The following is a 25,484-nucleotide window of genomic DNA, read 5'->3' on the forward strand; positions in this document are numbered from 1 at the left end:
TCCTGTGTAATGAGACAGGATTACTAAACAATCTCCCAGTAAAGGATCCCCTTGGAATGAGTGATCAGAGCACAACTGAGTTTCAAATTCAGATGGTGGGTGAGAAAGTTGGTGTTGTGTTCCTAACACAGATGAGACTGCACACAGGGAGGTTAAAGTAACAGTGACCTCAGTCTTTATTAAGACATTCCAGAGTGAGGAACAGACCTTAGGGGCCGGCTTATATACAGTGCTCCCAAGGGATGCTGGGATCCCTTGGGAATTCAGGGGATGCACTCCCTGGTGGCAGAACATGGGAGTGCGTGCTTTACAGATACACAACAGTTGGATCTCTAACCAGCATACTAAGCTTAAATAAAGGAGACTATGAAGGTATGAGGGCAGAGTTGGCTAAAGTGGACTGGGAAAACAGATTGAAGTGTGGGACAGTTGATGAACAGTGGTATACATTTAAAGAGATATTTCACAACTTTCAAGAAAAATATATTCCAGTAAGGAGGAAAGGGTGCAAGAGAAAAGAAAGCCATCCGTGGCTAACTAAAAAAATAAAGCACGGTATCCAATTAAAAACAAGGGCATACAAAGTGGCCAAAACTAGTGGGGGGACAGAAGATTGGGAAGTTTTTAAAAGCCAGCAAAGAATTACTGAAAAAATGATTAAGAAAGGGAAGATAGACTATGAAAGTAAACTAGCACACAATATAAAAATAGATAGTAAGAGTTTCTATAGGTATATAAAAAGAAAAAGGGTGGCTAAAGTAAATGTTGGTCCCTTAGAGGACAATCTGTGGAATTACTAAGGGGGAACATGGAGATGGCAGAAGCTCTAAACAAGTATTTTGTATCAGTTTTTACGTAGAGAACACTAACAATATTCCAACAGTGGATAGTCAAGGGACACTAACAATATTCCAACAGTGGATAATAGGTGGGGAGGAACTTAACACAATCACTAAGGAGGCAGTGCTCAGTAAGAAATTTTGAACTAAAGGCAGAGACATACCCTGGACCTGATAGCTTGCATCCTAGGGTCTTACGAGAAGTAGCGGCAAGGATTGTGGATGCATTGGTTGTAATTTACCAAAATTCCCTGAATTCTGGGGAGGTCCCAGCAGATTGGAAAACTGCAAATGTAACACCCCTATTCAAAAAAGGAGGTAGATAAAAAGCAGGAAACTATAGACCAGTTAGCCTAACATCTGTGGTTGGGAAAATGTTGGAGTCCATTATTAAAGAGGCAGTAACAGGACATTTGGAAAAGCAAAATTTAGTCAGGCAAAGTCAGCATGGCTTTATTAAGGGGAGGTCATGTTTGACAAATTTGCTGGAATTCTTTGAGGATGTAATGAACAGGTGGATAAAGTGGAACCAGTTGATGTGGTGTATTTGGACTTCCAGAAGGCATTTGACAAGGTGCTACACAAAAGGTTACTGCACAAGATAAAAGTTCACGGAGTTGGGGGTGATATATTAGCATGGATAGAGGATTGGCTGACAAACAGAAAACAGAGAATCGGGATAAATGGTTCATTTTCGGTTTGGCAATCAGTAATGAGAGGGGTGCCGCAGAAATCAGTGCTGGGACCCCAACTATTTACAATCTATATTAACGACTTGGAAGAGGGGACTGAGTGTAACATAGCCAAGATTGCTGATGATACAAAGATGGAAGGAAGGGCAATGTGTGAGGAGGATATAAAGAGGCTGCACGAGGACATAGACAGGCTAAGTGAGTGGGCAAAAATTTGGCAGATGGAGTATAATATTGGAAAGTGTGAGGTCATGCACGTTGGCTGAAAAAATCAAAGAGCAAGTTATCATTTAAATGGAGAAAGATTGCAAAGTGCTGCAGTACAGTGGGACCTGGGGGTACTTGTGCATGAAACACAAAAGGATAGTATGCAGTTACAGTAAGTGATCAGGAAGGCCAATGGAATATTGGCCTTTATTGGAAAGGGGATGGTGTATAAAAGCAGGGAAGTCTTGCTACAGCTGCACAGGGTATTGGTGAGGCCACACCTAGAATACTGCATGCAGTTTTGGTTTCCATATTTACGAAAGGATAATCATGCTGTGGAGGCTGTTCAGAGAAGGTTCACTAGGTTGATCCCGGGGGTGAAGGGGTTGACTTATGAGGAAAGGTTGAATAGGTTGGGCCTCTACTCATTAGAATTCATAAGAATGAGAGGTGATCTTATAGAAACGTATAAGATTATGAGGGGGCTTGACAAGGTGGATGCAAAGAGGATGTTTCCACTGGTGGGGAGACTAGAACGAGAGGGCATGATCTTAGAATAAGAGGCCGCCCATTTAGAACTGAGATGAGGAGAAATTTCTTCTCTCAAAGATTGTGAATCTGTGGAATTCGCTGCCTCAGAGAGCTGTGGAAGCTGGGACATTAAATAAATTTAAGACAGAAATAAACAGTTTCGTAAAAGATAAGGGGATAAGAAGTATGGGGAGCGGGCAGGGAATTGGAGCTGAATCCATGATCAGATCAGCCATGATCTTATTGAATGGCAGTGCAGGCTCGAGGGGCCTTATGGCCTACTCCTGCTCCTATTTCTTATGTTCTTATGTAACGCCCCCTTTTGAGAAAAAAAAATAACCTAAAAAAAACATAACTAAGTGAGTTACGCTGGTGCAAAGTGATTGGGGAGATTGGGGATTTTTACGTTACGCCAGAAAAATTAGCCTACTCCAAAGAAATGCGGAGCAACTCCTGGCTAAAATTGAGCCCTATATCTTTATCTAGACCTGGCCACCATAAGTAACTGTGTGCAAAACTCTTGGTCAAGCACATTCCCAGGTGCTGTTCATGAAGATTTCCTAATAATTTGGACCTGAATTTATTTGGCATACCCACTCTTGCACCCTGGTATGTATGTATGTAGACCTTACCCAAATGTAAGACTTGCCACTAGGGGGCACACCTGTGGGAGACCTAAGGGTCACCTGTGCACCCTGGGGCAAGCAGGTATAAAACGTGATTCACTATGCTGCTTCCTCACTCTGGAATCTGAATAAAGAGACCAAGGTCACAACAGTTTGAGCTTGTGATATAGTCCTGTGGATTTATTCTGAACGTAACAAATTGGTGACGAGTAACGGATCAAGTACTTTCACGCGGTAATGGCTGCCGTTGGTATTCTTGAGAGATTTGTTGAGGGTGATGATTGGGAAGCCTTCATTGAGCACCTCGACCAGTACTTTGTGGCCACCGAATTGGACAAGGCTGAGACGGCAACCAAGTGCAGGGCGATTCTCCTCACCATATGTGGGTCATCGGTATATGGCCTCCTTAAAAATTTGCTGGCACCGGTCAAACTAACGGACAAATCTTACGCAGAGCTGTGTACGCTGGCTAAGGAACACCTCAATCCAATGGAGAGCATCCTGATGGCCAGGTACCGCTTTTACATGCACCGTCACTCCGAGGGCCAAAACGTGGTGAGTTTTGTTGCCGACCAAAGACACCTTGCGGGACAGTGCGAATTTGCAGGATCCTTGGGGGAAATATTGCAGGGCTTTTTCGTGCTTGGAATTGGCCATGAGGTCATCCTTTGCAAGCTGCTGCCTGCCGAATCCCAAGATCTGAGCAAGGCTGTCACGACAGCCCAAGCCTTCATATCCACGAGCGATAACACGAAACAGATATCTTCACAGAATCGATGCTCACTGGCAAGCACTATGCACAAAATATTGTTTGCAGCAGGCAGAACGACACAGGGCAGAGCCCACCCGATTGCAGAGGCCAGACCTAGGCCTAGAGTGATTAGAGTCCACCGTGGGGCGTGCATGCATATCCAGTAGCACCATATTGGTGCTGCGGGGGCAGCCATAGAGCTCATCAATGTAGATTCAAGCCCTATGTGTGCAAGGGCTGTGGAACAATGGGGCATCTCCAGCGAATGTGCAAATGATCTCTGACTCACCACGTGGCAGAGTCAGGAGAGGACGGCTGATCCAGCGAGGATCACAATGAACGAGCAGGAGAGGCAACTGAACCAGACGATGAAGAAGAAGTATATGGGATACACATCTTCACCACTAAAAGCCCTCCGATAATGTTAAAAGTTGAACTTAATGGCACTCCAGTCTCCATGGAACTAGACACGGGGGCGAGTCAATCAGTTATGAGCCAGAAGGCTTTCGAGAGGCTGTGGAGCGACGAAGCACAGCGAACCGAGCTGATCCCGACTCAGGCAAAGCTGCGCACCTACACCAAGGAACTGATACCAGTTATTGGTAGTGCGGACATAAGAGTATTCTATGAGGGAGCAGTGCATGATTTACCACTGTGGATTGTTTCAGGCCAACGCTGCTTGGCAGGAGGTGGATGGGGAAGATTCGATGGAACTGGGAAGACCTCTGCGTACCTTCTCCGGTGAATGAGGCCTCCCCTTCTCAAAGGCCGAGCAAACCCCCACTATCAGCTGAACCAGGCATCGAAGTGCAGATCCATTCGCAGATCCCCAAGGCACAGGTCGCTCATCACAACCACGAGGAGGTAAAGTTCAACTGAGCAGCGGTACAGGCGCGGTACCCACCACCCTAAGCCGACGACCCCTTCGCAACGATGAAAGAGGCTCCAGGTCGACCATGCGGAGTGGGACTCCGGCTGAAACGATCCGAATGCGTCTTCCCGACGCCGAGGCAAAATGCCTGGGGAGGAAAGTCACAGCAGTCGGCATCATGGACACAGGACGAGAGGGCACCCAGACCACGGGATGAGAAGGCTTCCAGACCATGGGAAGAAGGTGCATCCAAACCACGGGACGAGAGTGCGTCCAGGCCACAGGATGAGAGAGTGTCCAGGCCACAGGAGGTGGCCGCAACGGAACGGAGGAATTTGTCGCACAGAAAGGAAGACGACTGGGTTTGGGGCAAAGGTCAAGGGGCGGCCGCGGCGAAGGCCATGATCCCACTACGCTCCAATAAATTGTGTGCACCACGTAACCCTTGCGAGCGGTCTTTCGTGGCCAATGATGTACCATTGTATGGGGTTGGGGGTACCTTACAACAAGCCAAAGTAACGGCGAACACCAACCTGTCATATATATATCTGACAAAGTATTCGTAGCAACTGAGATGTTACCGCACAGGGTTGGGAGTGTTGTGCAGCAAGCAAAAGTAGCGGGCGAGCCCCAAAGGATTGAACATGTATCAACTAAGTTAAACAAAGCAGCAGCCTGTGTTTACGGGACTAAAGAGACGTACCAAAGCGTGTCCCAATATGTGCTCGAGTCAGACAAGCTGCTCATCCCACAAGCTTGGGAGAGCAGAGGCACCATTATTGATGCGTTGTTTCGAGAATGTCCAACACTGTCTGTGCACTGTAACATGATCCGCTACGGGCCAGGCACTAAGAGTGGCACTAATGCTCTCAGTTGGCCACCGTTGCCCACCACCGGGGTGGAAATGGCACAGCCTGCAGACCCACTCGCAGTCGTTGAAGTGCTAGAAAGCGAGGGGTCAACCGTAACGGCCCCCCAGCTTAGGACCTGGATCAGCCAGGATCTCACATTACCGCCTGCCAAAGGTGAACTGCTAGATGGGATGTGGCAACCTATCTGTCGCAGATCGATAGACTCATCCCAACGTTACAAAGCAAGGCAGGGCGGCTACACACAGTTGGTGGTCCGGGGCCCCCATATTACGTCCCAAGGTCCATGGGGACCACTAGGCCTCCCGCCACTACCGAAAGTCTCAAGGCCATTGCGGCCATCCTGGGCTTGCTAGACCTCAGGGTCAGTGACAATAGCCCGGAGCAGGCAGCCCAAATCACTAAACCTAGCACCACGTGTGTCACAGTAGACTCTCTACAGACCCGTCTATCCTAGGTGCTACGCTTTCACCAGACAGAATCATTCAGAACCGAGCTTTCCGTAGGCCATCAGCAGAGAATGCACCATAATTGCACGGCCCCTCCACGCGACATCAGAATAAGTGATGCAGACCATGTTCAGGGCCCCAGTTGGGCCGTTAGCTCCGCAATAGCCAAGGGGGGGAATGGAGTGTATGTGATGAAAATGGAGCATTTGATTGTGAAACCATGTACCAGGCTAATGAGTAAAGCATTTGGACAAGACCAAACTACAAACTACAGATAACCAGGAATCACTGTGAAAGGGCCTGGCCCCCAGTGACCCTCTAACACGATCAACTTCGCTGTCAACCAAGAGAATGAACCCACCATGTCAGGACTTTAACCCAGGCGATCGACTCGGGGGCTTCGGGCGCCAGATCGCCTCAACTTGCAAATAACTTGCACAATAAGACTTTGGGTGGGGAGTGATGTTATGTATGTATGTAGACCTTACCCAAATGTAAGACTTGCCACTAGGAGGCACACCTGTGGGAGACCTAAGGGTCACTTGTGCACACTGGGCAAGCAGGTATAAAAGGCGATTCACCATGCTGCTTCCTCACTCTGGAGCCTGAATAAAGAGACCAAGGTCAAAACAGTTTGAGCTTGTGATATAGTCCTGTGAATTTATTCTGAATATAACACACCCCACATGATACAATCTTTATCCACTGATAATTAATTCCTATGAATGAAGAATGGATGAATATCTTTGTCTGTTACCTAGTTTGGCCAGCCATTTGCAATGTAATCATGCACCTTTGACATAACTGAGTCATGGTTGGTTGCTCTACCAATCTCTTCAGCTATGACTGGCAGTTTATCAGTGTATGAAAAATAGAACACTTCTTCCCTATCGGGTTTAACTTGTGATGGGGTTGGCAATCTAGACATAGCATCAGCACTACTGTGATCAGCTGATCGTCTGTACTCAATGTCATATGTATACGCTGACAAAATCAAAGCCCATCTCTGCATTCGGGCAGCAGCTAATGTTGGAACTGAGGACTTTGGATGGAGGATTGCTGTCAGGAGCTTATGGTCTATAACGATGGTAAACTTACGACCATGCAAGTATTTGTGGAATTTCTTCACCCCGAAAATTAGTGCCAAAGCTTCTCTTTCAATTTGTGCATAATTACGCTTACTGGCACTGAAACTGTGTGAAGCAAAAGCAATTGGTCTCTCCTCCCCACTACGTAATACATGAGAGATCACTGCCCCAGCTCCATACAGAGAGGCATCACATGGTAGCTCGAACTCCTTAGTGAACTAACTACATTATAGTGAACTAACAGGGTGCTCTCTACCAATTTGCTTTTACACTCCTTGAATGCTGCGTCACATTCTTCTGACCACTTCCACTAGACCTGTTTTTTCAACAGCTCATTCAGTGGATGTAACACTGTAGCCAAATTTGATAGGAACTTCCCATAATAGTTCAAAAGACCCAAAAATGATCGAAGTTCAGTGATATTCTTGGGCGTGGCTGTATTTTTAATTTCATCCAGCTTTCCCTTGGTTGGATGTAAACCATCTTTGTCTATTCTGTGCCCTAAGTACTCCACTGAGTTTTGAAATAACTCACACTTACGAGCAGTCACGCGTACTCTGTGCTTCTCGAGTCGTTTAAGCACTTCATGCAATATGTTATTATGGATTTGCCTGTTTGGTGCTCAAATTCGTATGTCATCTAAATAACATACTATCCCTTCAATGCCTTGCAAAATCTGGTTCATCACCCCTTGGAATATGGCGGGGGTGGAAGACGCTCCAAATGGTAGCCTATTAAATTGATATAGGCCTAAATGAGTATTTATAGTCAAACGTGACTTGGATTCTTCATCTAGTTCCAAGTTGCAAGCAAGCATTTGTAAGATCTAACTTTTGATAAGATCTGTCCACCTGTCAGTGTTGTGAACAAATCTTCTACATTTGGCAATGTATTGGGGACATTACCCTCTAGAACCTGGTTTACGGTTACTTTATAATCACCACACAACCTTACCATACCGTACCGTGACTTAGGTACAACAGCAATGGTTGTAGCCCAATTACATCGATCTATCTTAGAAATAATGCTCTCAGTCTCTAGTCTTTTGAGTTCTTGCTCAACTTTCTCCTTGAGTGCATATGGTATGGGACGTAGCTTGCAGTAAACTGGTCTAGCATCCTTTTGTACCCTGACACTCGCCTTGAAGCCTTGGATTGGACTGCCTGTTTCGCAGAATACCTTCGGATACTTCGTGATGACATCATCCTTCAATGCAAATATCGTTTCATAACGAACAATTTTTCTCCAATCCAGCTTCAGTGATCCCAACCAATTTCTTCCTAGTAAGGCAGGCTTGTCTCCTGCCATGACTAAGAGAGTTAAGCTCTGAAATTGATCTTTGTATTTCACCAGTATGGTGATATAACCTACCACAGGAATGTTTTCTCCTGAGTAGCCTCGCAGCTCGATCTTGGATTTCTCCAATGGGAAATCAGGCAATTTATTGAGATATAGCGATTCCGGCACTACGCTCATGTATGCACCAGTGTCGATTTCCATGGGTATCCTGATTCCTGCAACATCGACTTGGATGATGATATTTTTCGAATCGCTTTTAGATACCCTCATATTCCTGATGACGGGTATTTCTTCATTCTGTTGCTTTTCTTCCATGCTATGTACTCTCTGGGGATGTCTACTTATAACCTTGAATATTGGTTTACTCTTCAGTCGGCATGCCTTTGCAAGATGCCCACTTTTCCTGCAGAAGAAACACTCTGCCTTCATATATGGACAACTTTGAGCAATGTGTTGTCCCAGATACCAATAGCATGACTTCAATGCTCTGTTATCATTCCCAGTTGCCGAGACTTTGGGGCCCAACTGCCTTTTACTTTTAACCTGAATGCAATTCACTTTGGTTGTCTGATGACTGGAAATGGTGCAAAATTCTCAGGAATATTGGTCGGCCATATTCATTGGCATAGCTATCTGACAAGCTACATCAAAGTTAAATTAGGAGTTGTCAACAACTTTCTTCTGATCGCTTCATTTTTCATCCCTCAAACAAAGAGGTCACGCAATGCTCTCCTGAAATTTTCCGAAATTACAGTGAATAGATAGCTTTTTTAATGCTACAATGTAATCTCTGATACATTTGTCAGTTAACTGATCTCATATTCCGAAATGATAATTTTCAGAAATTTCCAGGGGCTCAGGACTGTAGTGCTATTCTAACTTGCTTAGAATCTCTGTAAATGATGTGTCCTTTGGCTTGACAGGAACAAGTACATTTTTCAGGGTTTCATACACCTTGGGGCCTGCTTCAGTCAAGAAAATAGCCCATTTTCTTTCCAACACCACTCGGTTACAGTTTTCATCATTGAGGATTTTGATGATATTATTCGCGATGAAAAATATTTCTCACCGCTCCACATATGCACCGTAAGTTTCCCGGTCACGATGGAATTCACCCAAGTGCTCTATTATTCCCATAGGCATGGCCATCTGGACTCTGGCAGTTCAGACAAGTGTCCTTGTAATTTACCTTGGATTACCTGTCACCTGATGTCTTTATTGCATTTACAACAATGGCTGCATTACCACAGTAGTCCACTAGATGGAGCAGTAGTCCTCTCGGTGTAACTATATATTACTGCTTATGGTGCAGATTTAATTATTAGTGTTTGTTTATATATAATGTAACAAAGTAGTATAATAATCAGCAGAGTTGCAAATGAGTTCAATTCAAATGAGTCCGTTTGACCTTCTGTCATTGATCCTCCACTCAGTCTTCACACTTGGAATATTCTTCAACGATTCATTCCAGCTGCGGCTCAGGCCTACCCACCAAATATTTTTCCCCAGCTCTGTGCCTATACTTTGAGATCCCTTGATGTCCTGCATGCGGACCAAATCCTTGGAGCACAGTAATGTAGAACTCACCAACGAATGCCTTTCAAAAGTATTTTATCTTATTCACATACATCTGCCCAGTGAAAAAAATTATTGTAACATTTGATTGATCCATCAATTCTTCCAAAACCAAAAAGGATGAACCAAGCACTACGGTTTATTTCTAGACGTATAGAATTGATAAGTAGGGAGGTTATGCTAAACCTGTTTAGAACCTTGGTTAGACCACATGTGGTGTACTGCGTACAGTTCTGGTCGCCATATTATAAAAAGGATATAGAGGCACTAGAGAGGGTGCAGAGAAGATTTACAAGGATGATACGAGAAATGCGAGGGTATGATATCAGGAAATGATCAACTGGCTGGGTCTCATTTCTCTTGAAAAAAGAAGGCTGAGGGGTGACCTAATAGAGGTCTTTTAAATTATGAAAGGTTTTGATGGAGTGGATACAGAGAGAATGTTTCCACTTGTGGGGAAGAGCATAACTAGAAGCCATCAATATAAGATAGTCACCAAGAAATCCAATAGGGAAATCAGAAGAAACTTCTTTACCCAGAGAGTGGTGAGAATGTGGACCTCGCTACCACAGGGAGTGGTTGAAGTGAATAGCATTTAAGGTGAGGCTAAACAAACATATGAGGGAGAAGGGAATAGAGGGGTATGTGGATAGATTTAGATAAGGAAAGACGGGGGGAGGCTCGAGTGGATAAGGGGGAAGCCATTTAGGACTGAGATGAGGAAGAGTTTCTTCACCCAGAGAGTGGTGAACCTGTGGAATTCTCTACCACAGAAAGTTGTTGAGGCCAATTCACTAAATATATTCAAAAAGGAGTTAGATGAAGTCCTTACTACTAGGGGAATCAAGGGGTATGATGAGAAAGCAGGAATGGGGTACTGAAGTTGCATGTTCAGCCATGAACTCAATGAATGGCGGTGCAGGCTAGAAGGGCCGAATGGCCTACTCCTGCACCTATTTTCTATGTTTCTATGTTTCTAAACGCCAGCATGGACTGGTTGGGCCGAATGGCCTGTTTCTGTGTCTTATACTCTATGTAATCCTATGCACCTCATAGAGGCCCCGACCTGCGAGAAACCATCAGTGGCAGGGGCCATAAAAGGAGCAGCGAGCAGCGGCCATGAGCAGTGTGGAGGCATACCACTACAAGGTACAGCACGAGCTGCTGCAGGAAGACAACGGCAGCGAAGAGGGACGTCAGCAAGGTTCAGGTCGGTGTTTGGAGCATGGGCAGATACAGCAGGATCGGCGAGAGGGGTGAAGGAGCTGTGAGAGACTGTGGAGGGATGTGATCGGGGCCCAGGGAAGGCATGAGTTCAGGGCCAGGGGCCCAGGGGCAGCACGGGCCAGCCCACGGGAGGAGGCTTGAGTGGAGCCTAAACGCCTGTTTCTGTGTTGTATGTCCAGAAATCCTATGCACCTCATAGAGGCCCCGACCTGCGAGAAACCATCAGCAGCAGGGGCCATAAAAGGAGCAGCGTGCAGCGGCCATGTGTGCGCACGAGGTCCGTGCAGCAGAGCAGGTATCCAGTTGTCTTGGGTAATCCTTGCCACTGGACCAAGACTTAGCTCTGTCAAGCTGGTGTGCAACGGCCACCACACATTAAAAAAATCCACGCACAGGCAACTTCCATCCTTCACGATGTAATTCGATATATCTGTGAACTCATCCTTTTTTTGGCGTGGAAGCAAGTCATCCTTGATACAAGCGACAGCCTATAATGATGAACCTCGTGCACTGAGTATCTTATCACTTCAACAGAAAGTGTTTGGATTCATAAGGCCAGAACAAAGAGACCTTTCAGAAAATGTAAATGCAACTATGTTATAGCTATTGATTATAGTTGTGCTATGTGAGCATTTGCAATGCACTATATAATTATATTATATAAGATGTACATGCAATCTGTGATGTGAACACTATTATTAATTTGGTCATTCCACTCTTATCTATTTACTAACACGGTAAATGCCTTGCAAGACAGCTCACCAAAGTCATTTGTGCAAAAAACTATTGACCCATAACCTCATTACAATTGATCAGAGCTGGCAGACCATTCAAAAATTGTCAATAAGTGGTCGACTCCACTTGTCATGGAAATAGAGTAGCATAATGTGATTTAACGTTCATTATATTTTAAATAATGTTTTTGTTGAAGGTGTTTCATTGTGAGGCACTATATTGTTTGTATGTTAGCATTATCACTAATTATCTTGAGTAGCTGCATTGAATAGCCACAGAAATTGGGTGATTGTTAACTTTGAAAATCATCCATTGTTAAATTGATCTTTCACTGATAATTTAGGTGCATTGTGCTTTCGGTCGCTGTCTCTTGGTATTAATGCACCTTAAATATGGAGGTGATCAGGGTTTGGGTATAGGCAATGGAAAACTATGGCAGCAGATGAGAGTCAAAGAAGTGGTTATGGATAAGAGTCAGACATCAGGCAAGCAATACCATGTTAGGATTCAAAACAAAAGGAAAGAACTGCCTTTCCAAAAAATGACATTTCATGACGATAAATAACTAAATATTTTCTCCATGAAATTATTAATTTGCACTGAACTGCTCGATAACGTAGGAAGAAAGGAGATGGCATCATTTTCAACCAGTTTTGTGCACCTATCCATCTCGGGTAAACATTGAGCTTGGAGAGAGGGACACATGGTGGCCACATTTCCCATTGCAACTTAGTTAGGTCGGAGGGCGTCAGATCGACAGACCTGCTCACATGCAGACCCATTAAACTAGAAGAAACATCGAAACATAGAAAATAGGTGCAGGAACAGGACATTCGGCCCTTCGAGCCTGCACCGCTGTTCAATATAATCATGGCTGATCATGCAACTTCAGTACCCCACCCCTGCTTTCTCTCCATACCTGCTGATCCCTTTAGCCGTAAGGGCCACATGTAATTCGCTTTTGAATATGTCCAACGAACTAGACTCAACAACTTTCTGTGGCAGAGAATTCCACAGGTTCACATCTCTCTCAGTGAAATGTTTCTCCTCATCTCAGTCCTAAATGGCTTACCCCTTATCTTTATGATTCTTTCTGCATCTAATCTGTCCAGTCGCGTCAGAATTTTATAAGTTTCTATGAGATCCACTCTCATTCTTCTAAATTCCAGAGAGTATAAGCCTAGCCGATCCAGTCTCTCCTCATATGTCAGTCGTGCTATCCCGGGAATCAGTCTGGTGAACCTTCGCTGCACTCCTCAATAACAAGCATGTCCTTCCTCAGATTAGGAGACCAAAACGGCACACAGTATTCCAAGTGAGGCCTCACAAAGGCCCTGTACAACTTCAGTAAGATCTCCCTGCTCCTGTACTCAAATCCCCTCGCTATAAAGGCCAGCATGCCATTTGCTTTCTTTACTGCTTGCTGTACCTACATGCCTACCTTCAATTACTGATGTACCATAACACCCAGGTCTCATTGCACCTCCCCTTTTACGAATCTGTCACCGTTCAGATAATAATCTGACTTCCTGTTTTTGCCACCAAAGTGGATAACCTCACATTTATCCACATTATACTGCATCTGCCATGCATTTGCCCATTCACCTAACCTGTGCAAGTCCCCCTGCAGCCTCTGAGCATCCTCCTCGCAGCTTGCACTGCCACCCAGCTTAGTGTCATCTGCAAACTTGGAGATATTATATTCAATTCCTTCGTCTAAATCATTAATGTATATTTTAAATAGCTGGGGTCCCAGCACTGAACCCTGCGGCACCCCACTAGTCACTGCCTGCCATTCTGAAAAGGACCCGTTTATTCCCATTCTTTGCTTCCTGTCTGCCAACCAATTCTCTTTCCACGTCAATACATTACCCCTAATACCATGTGCCTTAATTTTGCACATTAATCTCTTGTGTGGGATCTTATCAAAAGCCTTTTGAAAGTCCAAATACACCACATCCACTGATTCTCCCTTATCCACTCTACTAGTTACATCTTCAAAAAACTCTAGAAGATTTGTCAAGCATGATTTCCCTTTCATAAAGCCATGCTGACTTGGACCTATCCTGTCACTCCTTTCCAAATGCGCTGGTATTACATCTTTAATAATTGATTCCAGTATTTTCCCCACCACCGATGTCAGGCTAACAGGTCTATAATTCCCTGTTTTCTCTCTCACTCCTCTTTTAAAAAGTGGGGTTACCATTAGCTACCCTCCAATACATCGGAACTGAACCAGAGTCCATGGAATGTTGGAAAATGACCATCAATGTATCCACTATTTCTAAGGCCACTTCCTTAAGTACTCTGGGCTGCAGACTATCAGGCCCTGGGGATTTATCGGCCTTCAGTCCCTTCAATTTCCCAAACACCATTTCCTGACTAATAAGGATTTCCCTCACTTACCCCTTCTCGCTAGACCCTCGGTTCCCTAGTATTTTCGGGAGTTTATTCGTGTCTCCCTTAGTGAAGACAGAACCAAAGTATTTGTTCAAATGGTCTGCCATTTCCTTGTTCCCCAATATGAATTCACCTGACTCTGACTGCAAGGGACCTACATGAGTTTTCACTAATCTTTTTCTCTTCACATATCTATAGAAGCTTTTGCACTCAGTTTTTATGTTCCCTGCAAGCTTACTCTCATTCTCTATTTCCCTCCTCTTAATTAAATCCTTAGTCCTCTTCTGCTGAATTCTAAATTTCTCCCAATCCTCAGGTTTGCTGCTTTTTCTGGACGATTTATATGCCTCTTCCTTGGATTTAACACTTTCCCTAATTTCCCTTGTTAGCCACGGTTGAGCCACCTTCCCTTTTTATTCTTACGCCACACAGGGATGTACAATTGTTGTAGTTCATCCATGTGATAGAAACATACAAACATAGAAAATAGGTGCAGGAGTAGGCCATTCGGCCCTTCGAGCCTGCACCACCATTCAATAAGATCATGGCTGATCATTCACCTCAGTAACCCTTTCCTGTTTTCTCTCCATACCCTTTGATCCCTTTAGCCGTAATGGCCATATCTAACTCCCTCTTGAATATATCCAATGAACCGGTGTCAACAACTCTCTGCGGCAGGGAATTCCACAGGTTAACAACTCTCTGAGTGAAGAAGTTTCTCCTCATCTCAGTCCTAAATGGCCTACCTCTTACCTTTAGACTATGTCCCCTGGTTCTGGACTTCCCCAACATCAGGAACATTCTTCCTGCATCTAACCTGTCCAGTCGCGTCAAAATTTTATAAGTTTCTATGAGATCCCCTCTAATTCTTCTAAATTCCAGTGAGTATAAGCCTAGCCGATCCAGTCTTTCCTCATATGTCTGTACTGCCATCCCGGGGATCAGTCTAGTGAACCTTCGCTATACTCCCTCAATAGCAAGAACGTTCTTCCTCAGATTAGGAGACCAAACCTGAACACAATATTCCAGGAGAGGCCTCACCAAGGCCCTGCACAACTGCAGTATGACCTCCCTGCTCCTATACTTAAATCCCCTAGCTGTGAAGGCCAACATACCATTTGCCTTCTTCACTGCCTGCTGTCTTGGTAGTCTGTCGTATCCAACAAAGACGTTGATGTGCTAATCATCAATGGCATGTGTCTTCAAGTGGCTGTATAGGCCAATTCTGGATGCACATAGTCTCTTGCACGTCGGACAAGGGAAGGTCGATGTGCCTGATGTCGTCTATCTCTAGTGTCCCGCAGGCGTTGACATCGGCTGTTTTCGGAGATCTGGCAGGCAGTCCTCATGAGGGTTCGCCACTGGATTTTATTAGCTGCTGTATTCTCGAAGTCCTTTGGTCGGATGCCACAGTACTGGAGGTTAGCCTTGATGCAATCTTTGTAGCGCTTGCGGGGGCTGCTTGCTGCTGTACCTGCATGACAACTTTCAATGACTGATGTAACATGATACCCAGGTCTCGTTGCACCTCCCCTTTTCCTAATCTGCCACCATTCAGATAATATTCTGCCTTTGTGTTTTTGCCACCAAAAAATAGGCAAGCTCACATTTATCCACATTTTACTGCATCTGTCATGCATTTGCCCACTCACCTAACCTGTCCAAGTCATCCTGCAGCCTCTTAGCGTCCTCCTCACAGCTCACACCACCACCCAGTTTAGTGTCATGTACAAACTTGGAGATATTACACTTAATTCATTCATCCAAATCATTAATGTATATTGTAAATAGCTGGGGTCCCAGCACTGAGTCCTGCGGCAACCAACTAGTCACTACCTGCCATTCTGAAAAGGACCCGTTTATCCCGACTCTCTGCTTCCTGTCTGCCAACTAGTTCTCTATCCATGTCAGTACATTACCCCCAATTCCATGTGCTTTAGTTTTGCACACTATTCTCTTGTGTGGGACCTTGCCAAATGCCTTTTGAAAGTCCAAATACCTCACATCCACTGGTTCTCCCTTGTCCATTCTACTAGTTGCATCCTCAAAAAATTCCAGAAGATTTGCCAAGCATGATTTCCCTTTCATAAATCCATGTTAACTTGAACCAATCCTGTTACTGCTTTCCAAATGCGCTGTTATTTCATCTTTAATAATTGATTCCAACATTTTCCCCAATACTGATGTCAAGCTAACCGGTCTATAATTACCAGTTTTCGCTCTCCCTCCTTTTTTAAAAAATGGTGTTCCATTAGCTACCCTCCAGTCCATAGGAATTGATCCAGAGTCGATAAACTGTTGGAAAATGATCATCAATGCATCCATTATTTCTAGGGCCACTTCCTTAAATACTCTGGGATGCAAACTATCAGGCCACGGGGATTTATCAGCCTTCAATCCCATCAATTTCCCGAACACAATTTCCCGCCTAATAAGGATATCCTTCAGTTCCTCCTTCTCACTAGACCCTCGGTCCCCTAGTACTTCCGAAAGGTTATTTGTGTCTTCCTTCATGAAGACAGAACCAAAGTATTTGTTCAACTGGTCTGCCATTTCTTTGTTCCCATTATAAATTCACCTGAATCTGACTGTAAAGGACCTACATTTGTCTTCATTAATCTTTTTCTCGTCACATATCTACAGAAGCTTTTGTAGTCAGTTTTTATGTTCCCGGCAAGCTTCCTCTCTATTTTCCCCCTCTTAATTAAACCCTTTGTCCTCCTCTGCTGAATTCTAAATTTTTCTCAGTCCTCAGGTTTGCTGCTTTTTCTGGACGATTTATATGCCTCTTCCATGGATTTAACACTTTCCCTAATTTCCCTTGTTAGCCACGGTTGAGCCACCTTCCCTTTTTATTCTTACACCACACAGGGATGTACAATTGTTGTAGTTCATCCATGTGATAGAAACATACAAACATAGAAAATAGGTGCAGGAGTAGGCTATTCGGCCCTTCGAGCCTGCACCACCATTCAATAAGATCATGGCTGATCATTCACCTCAGTACCCCTTTTCTGTTTTCTCTCCATACCCGTTGATCCCTTTAGCCGTAATGGCCATATCTAACTCCCTCTTGGATATATCCAATGAACCGGCATCAACAACTCTGCAGATTTAACACTTTCCTTAATTTCCCTTGTTAGCCATGGTTGAGCCACCTTCCTCATTTTATTTTTACTCCAGACAGGAATATACAATTGTTGAAGTTCATCCACGTGATCTTTAAATGTTTGCCATTGCCTATCCACCATCAACCCTTTAAGTATCATTTGCCAGTCTATTCTAGCCAATTCACATCTTGTACCATCGAAGTTCCCTTTCCTTAAGTTCAGAACCCTAGTCTCTGAATTAACTGTGTCACTCTTCATCTTAATAAAGAATTCTACCATATTATGGTCACTCTTCCCCAAGGGGCTTCGCACAACAGGATAGTTAATTAGTCCTTTCTCATTACACATCATCCAGTCTCGGATGGCCAGCCCTCTAATTGGTTCCTCAACATATTGGTCTCGGAAACCATCCCTAATACACTCCAGGAAATCCTCCTCCACCGTATTGCTACCAGTTTCATTAGCCCAATCTATATGTAGATTAAAGTTGCCCATGATAACTGCTGTACCTTTATTGCACGTATACCTAATTTCTTGTTTGATGCTGTCCCCAACCTCACTATTACTGTTTGCTGGTCTGTGCACAACTCCCTCTCGAGTTTTCTGCCCTTTGGTATTCCGCAGCTCCATGCATACAGATTCCACATCATCCAAGCTAATGTCCTTTCTTACTATTGCGTTCATTTTCTCTTTAACCAGCAACGCTACCCCAGCTCCCTTTCCTTTCTGTCTATCCTTCCTGAATGTTGAATACTCTGGATGTTGAGTTCCCAGCCTTGGTCACCCTGTACCCATGTCTCCATGATGCCAATTATATTATATTCATTAATTGCTGCCTGTACAGTTAATTCGTCCACCTTATTACGAATACTCCTCGCATTGAGGCACAGAACCTTTAGGCTTGTCTTTTTAACATACTTTGCCCTTTTAGAATTTTGCTGCAATGTGGCCCTTTTTGATTTTTGCCTTGGGTTTCTCTGCCCTCCACTTTTACTTTTCTTCTTTCTGTCTTTTGCTTCTGCCCCCATTCTACTTCCCACTGTCTCCCTGCATAGGTTCCCATCCCCCTGCCATATTAATTTAACCCCTCCCCAACAGCACTAGCAAACACGCCCCCTAGGACATTGGTTCCGATCCTGCCCAGGTGCAGAACATCCGGTTTGTACTGGTCCCACCTCCCCCAGAACCGGTACCAATGTCCCAGGAGTTTGAACTCCTCCGTTCTGCACCACTCCTCAAGCCATGTATTCATCTGAGCTATCTTGTGATTCCTACTCTGATTAGCACGTGGCACTGATATCAATCCTGAGATTACTACCTTTGTGGTCCTACTTTTTAATTTAACTCCCAGCTCCCTAAATTCAGCTTGTAGGACCTCAATCCTGTTTTTTACCTATATCGTTGGTACCTGTATGCACCATGACAACTGGCTGTTCGCCCTCCCCCTTCAAAATGTCCTAAAATCGCTCTGAAACATCCTTGACCCTTGCACCAGGGAGGCAACATACCATCCTGGAGTCTTGATTGCAGCCGCAGAAATGTCTATCTATTCCCCTTAAATAGAATCCCCTACCACTACAGCTCTCCCAATCTTTTTCCTGCCATCCTGTGCAGCAGAGCCACCCACGGTGCCATGGACTTGGCTGCTGCTGCCCTGCCCTGATGAGTTATCCCGCCCAACAATACCCAAAGTGGTGTATCTGTTTTGGAGGGGGATGACCGCAGAGGACCTCTGCACTACCTTCCTTCCACTGCTCTTTCTGTTGGCCATCCATTCCCTCTCTGTCTGTGTAACCTTTATCTGTGGTAAGACCAACTCACTAATCGGCATCCTCTGCATCGCGCATGTTCCAGAGTGAATCCACCTGCAGCTCCAGTGCCGCAATGCGGTCTGTCAGGAGCTGTAGCAGGGTACACTTCCCGCACATGTAGTCGTCAGGGACACTTGTCCCTGAGTCCCCACAAAAAATAGGAGGAGCATAACATGTGTCCAATCTCTCCTGCGATGACTTAACCCTTAGATTAACTTAATTTGGCTACAACAATGATAAAGGTTACCTACCGATAGGGAAAAGAAAAAGAGAAACTACTCACCAATCACCAACCAATCACTTAACCACTTGGGTGTGACGTCACCTTTCATAGAAACATAGAAACATAGAAAATAGGTGCAGAAGTGGGCCATTCGGCCCTTCGAGCCTGCACCGCCATTCAATGAGTTCATGGCTGAACATGCAACTTCAGTACCCCATTCCTGCTTTCTCGCCATACCCCTTGATCCCCCTAGTAGTAAGGACTACATCTAACTCCTTTTTGAATATATTTAGTGAATTGGCCTCAACAACTTCCTGTGGTAGAGAATTCCACAGGTTCACCACTCTCTGGGTGAAGAAGTTTCTCCTCATCTCGGTCCTAAATGGCTTACCCCTTATCCTTAGACTGTGACTCCTGATTCTGGACTTCCCCAACATTGGGAACATTCTTCCTGCATCTAACCTGTCTAAACCCGTCAGAATTTTAAACGTTTCTATGAGATCCCCTCTCATTCTCTGAACTCCAGTGAATACAAGCCCAGTTGATCCAGTCTTTCTTGATATGTCAGTCCCACCATCCCGGGAATCAGTCTGGTGAACCTGCGCTGCACTCCCTCAATAGAATCACTCTTTCCACAATCAATGACCCAATCTATAGAATGGCACTGTCGCCATCAATGGCTCAATCTATAGAATCGCATAGTCTCCACTGGCCCAATCTATAGAATCACACTGTCCCCAATCAATACCCACACTCTTTGGAATCACACTTCCCCCAACCAATGGCCCAATCTATAGAATCACACTGTCCCAATCAATGGCTTAATCTATAGAATCACAATTTCCACAATCAATGACATAGAAACATAGAAACATAGAAAATAGGCGCAGGAGTAGCCCACTCGGCCCCTCCAGCCCACACCGCCACTCAACGAGTCCATGGCTGAACATGCAACTTCAGCATCCCATTCCTGCCCTCCCGCCACACCCCCCGATCCCCCCAGTAGCAAGGACTTCATCCAACTCCCTTTTGAATACATCCAGTGAATCGGCCCCAACAACTCTCTCTGCGGCAGAGAACTCCACAGGTCCACCACTCCCCGGATGAAGAAGTCTCTCCCCATCCCGGCCCCAAACGGCCCACCCCCATCCCCAGACCATGTCCCCCGGCTCCGGATCCCCCCAACACTGGGAACACTCTCCCCGCACCCAACCTGTCCAACCCCGTCAGAACCCTAAACGCCTCCATGAGGTCCCCTCTCATTCCTCCGAACTCCAGTGAATACAAGCCCAGTTGATCCAGTTCTCCCCAACAGGTCAGTCCCGCCATCCCGGGAATCAGTCCGGTGAACCCCCGCTGCACTCCCCCACCAGCAAGAACGTCCCTCCTCCTGCCAGGAGACCAAAACTGTACACAACACTCCAGGCGCGGCCACACCAAGGCCCTGTACAACTGCAGCAACACCTCCCTGCCCCTGTACTCAAATCCCCTCGCCATGAAGGCCAACATGCCACCCGCCCTCCCAACCGCCCGCCGCATCCGCATGCCAACCCCCAATGACCGATGCACCACGACACCCAGGTCCCGCCGCACCCCCCCCCCCCAATCCGCCACCACTCAGACAACAGTCTGTCTCCCTGTTCCCACCACCAAAGTGGACAACCCCACATCCACCCACACCACATTCCATCCGCCATGCACCCGCCCACCCACCCAACCTATCCAAGTCGCTCCGCAGCCTCACAGCATCCTCCTCGCAGCTCACACAGCCGCCCAACTTAGTGTCATCCGCAAATTTGGAGATACTACATTTAATCCCCTCATCTAAATCATTAATGTACAGTGTAACCAGCTGGGGCCCCAGCACAGAACCTTGCGGTACCCCACAAGTCACTGCCTGCCATTCTGAAAAGTCCCCATTTACTCCTACTCTTTGCTTCCTGTTTGACAACCAGTTCTCAGTCCATGTCAGCACACTACCCCCAATCCCATGTGCTTTAACTTTGCACATTAATTTCTTGTGTGGGACCTTGTCGAAAGCCTTCTGAAAGTCCAAATATACCACATCAACTGGTTCTCCCTTGTCCACTCTACTGGAAACATCCTCAAAAAATTCCAGAAGATTTGTCAAGCATGATTTCCCTTTCACAAATCCATGCTGACTTGGACCTATCATGTCACCTCTTTCCAAATGCACTCCTATGACATCCTTAATAATTGATTCCATCATTTTACCCACTACCGATGTCAGGCTGACCGGTCTATAATTCCCTGTTTTCTCTCTTCCTCCTTTTTTAAAAAGTGGGGTTACATTGTCTACCCTCCACTCCATAGGAACTGATCCAGAGTCTATGGAATGTTGGAAAATGACTGTCAATGCATCCGCTATTTCCAAGGCTATTTCGATTTCTTTCTACTCCTTTGTTTACCTTCTGCCCTGCACATGTACCGGCTGGCCTCTCCGACGCCTCTTCCGAACTCCCGCTGGCCTCCCGAACCCACAGGCCTTTTATAGGCCTCTCCGACGCTGCCCCGGACTCCCGCTCCACAAACTCCCATCTCACGAACTGCTGGGCCTGTTATAGGCCTCTCCGACGCTGCCCTGGACTCCCGCTCCTGCCATTGCCTATCTACCGTCAACACTTTAAGTATCATTCTCCAGCCTATCCTAGCCAATTCATGTCTCATACAATCGAAGTTTCCTTTCTTTAAGTTCAGGACCGTAGTCTCTGAATTAACTATGTCACTCTCCATCTTAATGAAGAATTCTACCATCTTATGGTCACTCTTCCCTAAGGGACCCCGCACGACCAGATTGCTAATTAATCCTCTCTCGTTACACAAGACCCAATCTAGGATGGCCTGTTCTCGAGTTGGTTCCTCGACATATTGCTCTAGAAAACAATCCCTTATACACTCCAGGAAATCCTCCTCCACAGTATTGATTAACCCAATCAATATGTAGATTAAAGTCACCCATGATAACTGCTGTGTCCTTATTGCACGCATCCCTAATCTCCTGTTTGATGCCATCCTCAACATCCCTACTACTGCTTGGTGGTCTGTACACAACTCCCACTAACGTTTTCTGCTATTTGGTGTTTCGCAGCTCTACCCATATAGATTCCACATCATCCACGCTAATGTCCTTCCTTACTACTGCGTTAATCTCCTCTTTAACCAGTAACGCTACCCCACCTCCTTTTCCTTCCTGTCTATCCTTCCTGAATATTGAATACCATTGGATATTGAGTTCCCAGCCTTGGTTACCTTGGAGCTATGTCTCCGTAATTCCAATTACATCATATCCGTTAACAGCTATCTGCGCAGTCAATTCATCCAATTATTACTAATGCTCCTCGCATTGAGACTCAGAGCCTTCAGGCTTGCTTTTTAACACTTTGTCCTTTTAGAATTATGTTGTACTATGGCTCTTTTTGATTTTTGCCCTTGATTTCTCTGCCCTCCACTCTTACTTTTCTCCTTCCTTCCTTTTGCTTATGCCCCCATTTTACTTCCCTCTATCTCCCTGCATAGATTCCCATCCTCCTGCTATTATGCTTAAACCCTCCCCAACAGCACTAGTAAACACTCCGCTTAGGACATCGGTTCCGGTCCTGCCCAGGTGCAGACCGTCCAGTTTGTACTGGTCCCACCTTCCCTCAAAACCGGTTCAATGTCCCAGGAATTTGGAACCCTCCTCCTTGCACCATTCCTTCAGCCACGTATTCATCTGAACTCTCCTGCGATTCCTACTCTGACTAGCACGTGGCACTGGGAGCAATCCTGAGATTACTACCTTTGAGGTCCTACTTTTTAATTTAACTCCTAGCTCCCTAAATTCAGCTTGTAGGACCTCATCCCGTTTTTTACCTATATTGTTGGTACCTTTATTTACCAGAACAGCTGGCTGTTCACCCTCCCTCTCCAAAATGCGCTGCAGCTGCTCCGAGACATCCTTGACCCTTGCACTAGGGAGGCAACATACCATCCTGGAGTCTTGTTTGCGACCGCAGAAATGCCCATCTATTCCTCTTACTATAAAATCCCCTATCACTATTGCTCTCCCACTCTTTTTCTTTCCCTCCTGTGCAGCAGAGCCACCCACGGTGCCATGAACTTGGCTGCTGCTGCCTTCCCCTGATGAGTCATCTCCCCCAACAGTACCCAAAACGGTGTATCTGTTTTGGAGGGAGGTGACCGCAGGGGATCCCTGCACTACCTTCCTTCTACTGCTCTTCCTGATGGTTACCCATTCCCTATCTGCCTGTGTAATCTTTACCAGTCGTGTGCCCAACTCACTAAATGTGCTATTCATGACATCCTCAGCATCGCGAATGCTCCAGAGTGAATCCATGCGCAGCTCCAGTGCCGCAATGCGGTCTGTCAGGAGCTGCAGCTGGATACACTTCCTGCACATGTAGTTGTCAGGGAGTCTAGTCCTGGATCCTACATTCTGGTGCAGCAGTAGCCATATGGAAAGGAGGGAGGCCTAACCTGGGCTATGAATTTCCCCTTGCTGCCTGTACCATGTTTTGCTACCACCAGGTTTGAACAGAGGAAGTGAGCTTGTCAGTGTTTCTCTCATACTCTGTGATAAATTCCATTTCAGTGTGCTTGCTGCCTTTGACAGCCTCAGATTGAGGCCAAGCTGATCGTGAAGAGATGTCTTGCATCTCCAATTCCTCTGGGCATCGCACTGTACTGCTGCTTTTCCAATCCCTCGCCCCAATTAATAAGATTCAGTACTTTGAAATTAAAAGCTCTGAAATGATAAGCTTGTAATGAAAGTATATTTTGGACTCAGTGCTCGCCCGCTTTATTATGTATCATTCCTAGTTAATGCCAGAATCTTGTACACGTATTCTCCACAACTACAAGATATTCACAGAAATTCTTCATTATTATAATTATTACTTTTGCCTTTGGAGAACAGTTTAATTTCAAATTATCACTTGAGTTTTGTCTTGGATGTAACACAAGAAACATATCCCTAAAGACTTAATACATGCCAAATCTTTATTTAATCTAAAATCATAGCAATGTGGGTGGATTTTATTTTTTAACTTAAATAATCAAAATCTGTGGTGACAATGTCTCCTCTGAAATTCTGATTTGGGTAGAAATGTATGCTCAAATCAGAATATGATATAGGTGGTATAAAAACAGAAAATGCTGGAAATACTCAGCAGGTCAGGCAGTAATGTCATCGACCTGAAACGTTAACTCTGTTTCTCGCTTCACAGATGCTGCCTGACCTGCTGAGGGTTTGCAGCATTTTCTGTCTTTATTTCAGATTTCAAGCATTCACAGTATTTTGTTTTTTCTAAGATATAGGTGATTTTGGGTTTGAAAGAATATGCAGTCAGCATCCATTTTACTCATCTGAATAGGTAACTGACTGAAAACATGAAAAAAGAGGGAGAATTTCTTTTCTGAGTTTAAACAAATGACACTTCGATAAAATTGGTACCATCTGCTTTGTTTTTGGCACAAATCCTCCTTTACATAGTCAATGCAGTGCTCTTAATAGCTTCTGTTTTTCCATTTATGTTTTGCAGAGAAGAAGCAATGATCTCTGCTTCCTTTGACAGCCTTGAGGTCCTCCTCGACTCTTTCGGTCCTGTACGAGATTGCACAAAGGACAATGGTGGCTGCAGTAGAAACTTCTGCTGTATCTCTGATCGCATGCTTGATTCAAGTGGTTGTGTGGTAAGTAGAGTCCATTCAGGACTGAGTTATGAAGGCTTGATGATGAATCTCTATAATGCATCAAGCAGTTTGTTCAATCTGAACACTAGGTGTATCTTCATGCTGTTATAGGGTCTGTTCTTTCATATTTTTCATTGCTGTAATCCTTCTCGCCTATAAGTTTTGCATACCCTGGCTGATATACGATAAAACCGTTTCTAGCTGTGCAAGTAGTTCTGGAACTCAAACCTTTAATTAGCTGGGTTTGGGAGATAAGTCCCAAAAGTGTGAGGTCACTCTCTGCACCCTCTGTTTTAGTCTCCACACATGCCTTGACTATACTGTTTACCAATCATTAATAATATCTACCATTTGTTGATAACCAAAAGATGAGATAAATTGCATGTATCTAAAAGCTAATAACGTTTCATGAACTTGCTGGTGTTGACATACAGAATGTGGAACTTGTATCATTTGGAAACAGTACTTT

At 45.1% G+C, this 25,484-nt stretch overlaps 1 protein-coding gene across 1 annotated transcript in view; it reads left to right on the forward strand.

Annotated features, from left to right (window-relative positions):
* The window catches only part of astn1 (astrotactin 1), a 3,463,295-nt gene that overhangs the window by 2,013,853 nt on the left and 1,423,958 nt on the right, over positions 1-25,484 (forward strand). The window contains exon 14 of the mRNA XM_070888265.1: positions 24,865-25,015. Coding sequence (XP_070744366.1) covers positions 24,865-25,015 — 151 coding nt within the window. The remainder of the gene's footprint in view (positions 1-24,864; positions 25,016-25,484) is intronic.

Source organism: Pristiophorus japonicus, chromosome 8, assembly GCF_044704955.1.
Source record: "Pristiophorus japonicus isolate sPriJap1 chromosome 8, sPriJap1.hap1, whole genome shotgun sequence".
In the NCBI taxonomy this organism is placed as follows: Eukaryota; Metazoa; Chordata; class Chondrichthyes; family Pristiophoridae; genus Pristiophorus; species Pristiophorus japonicus.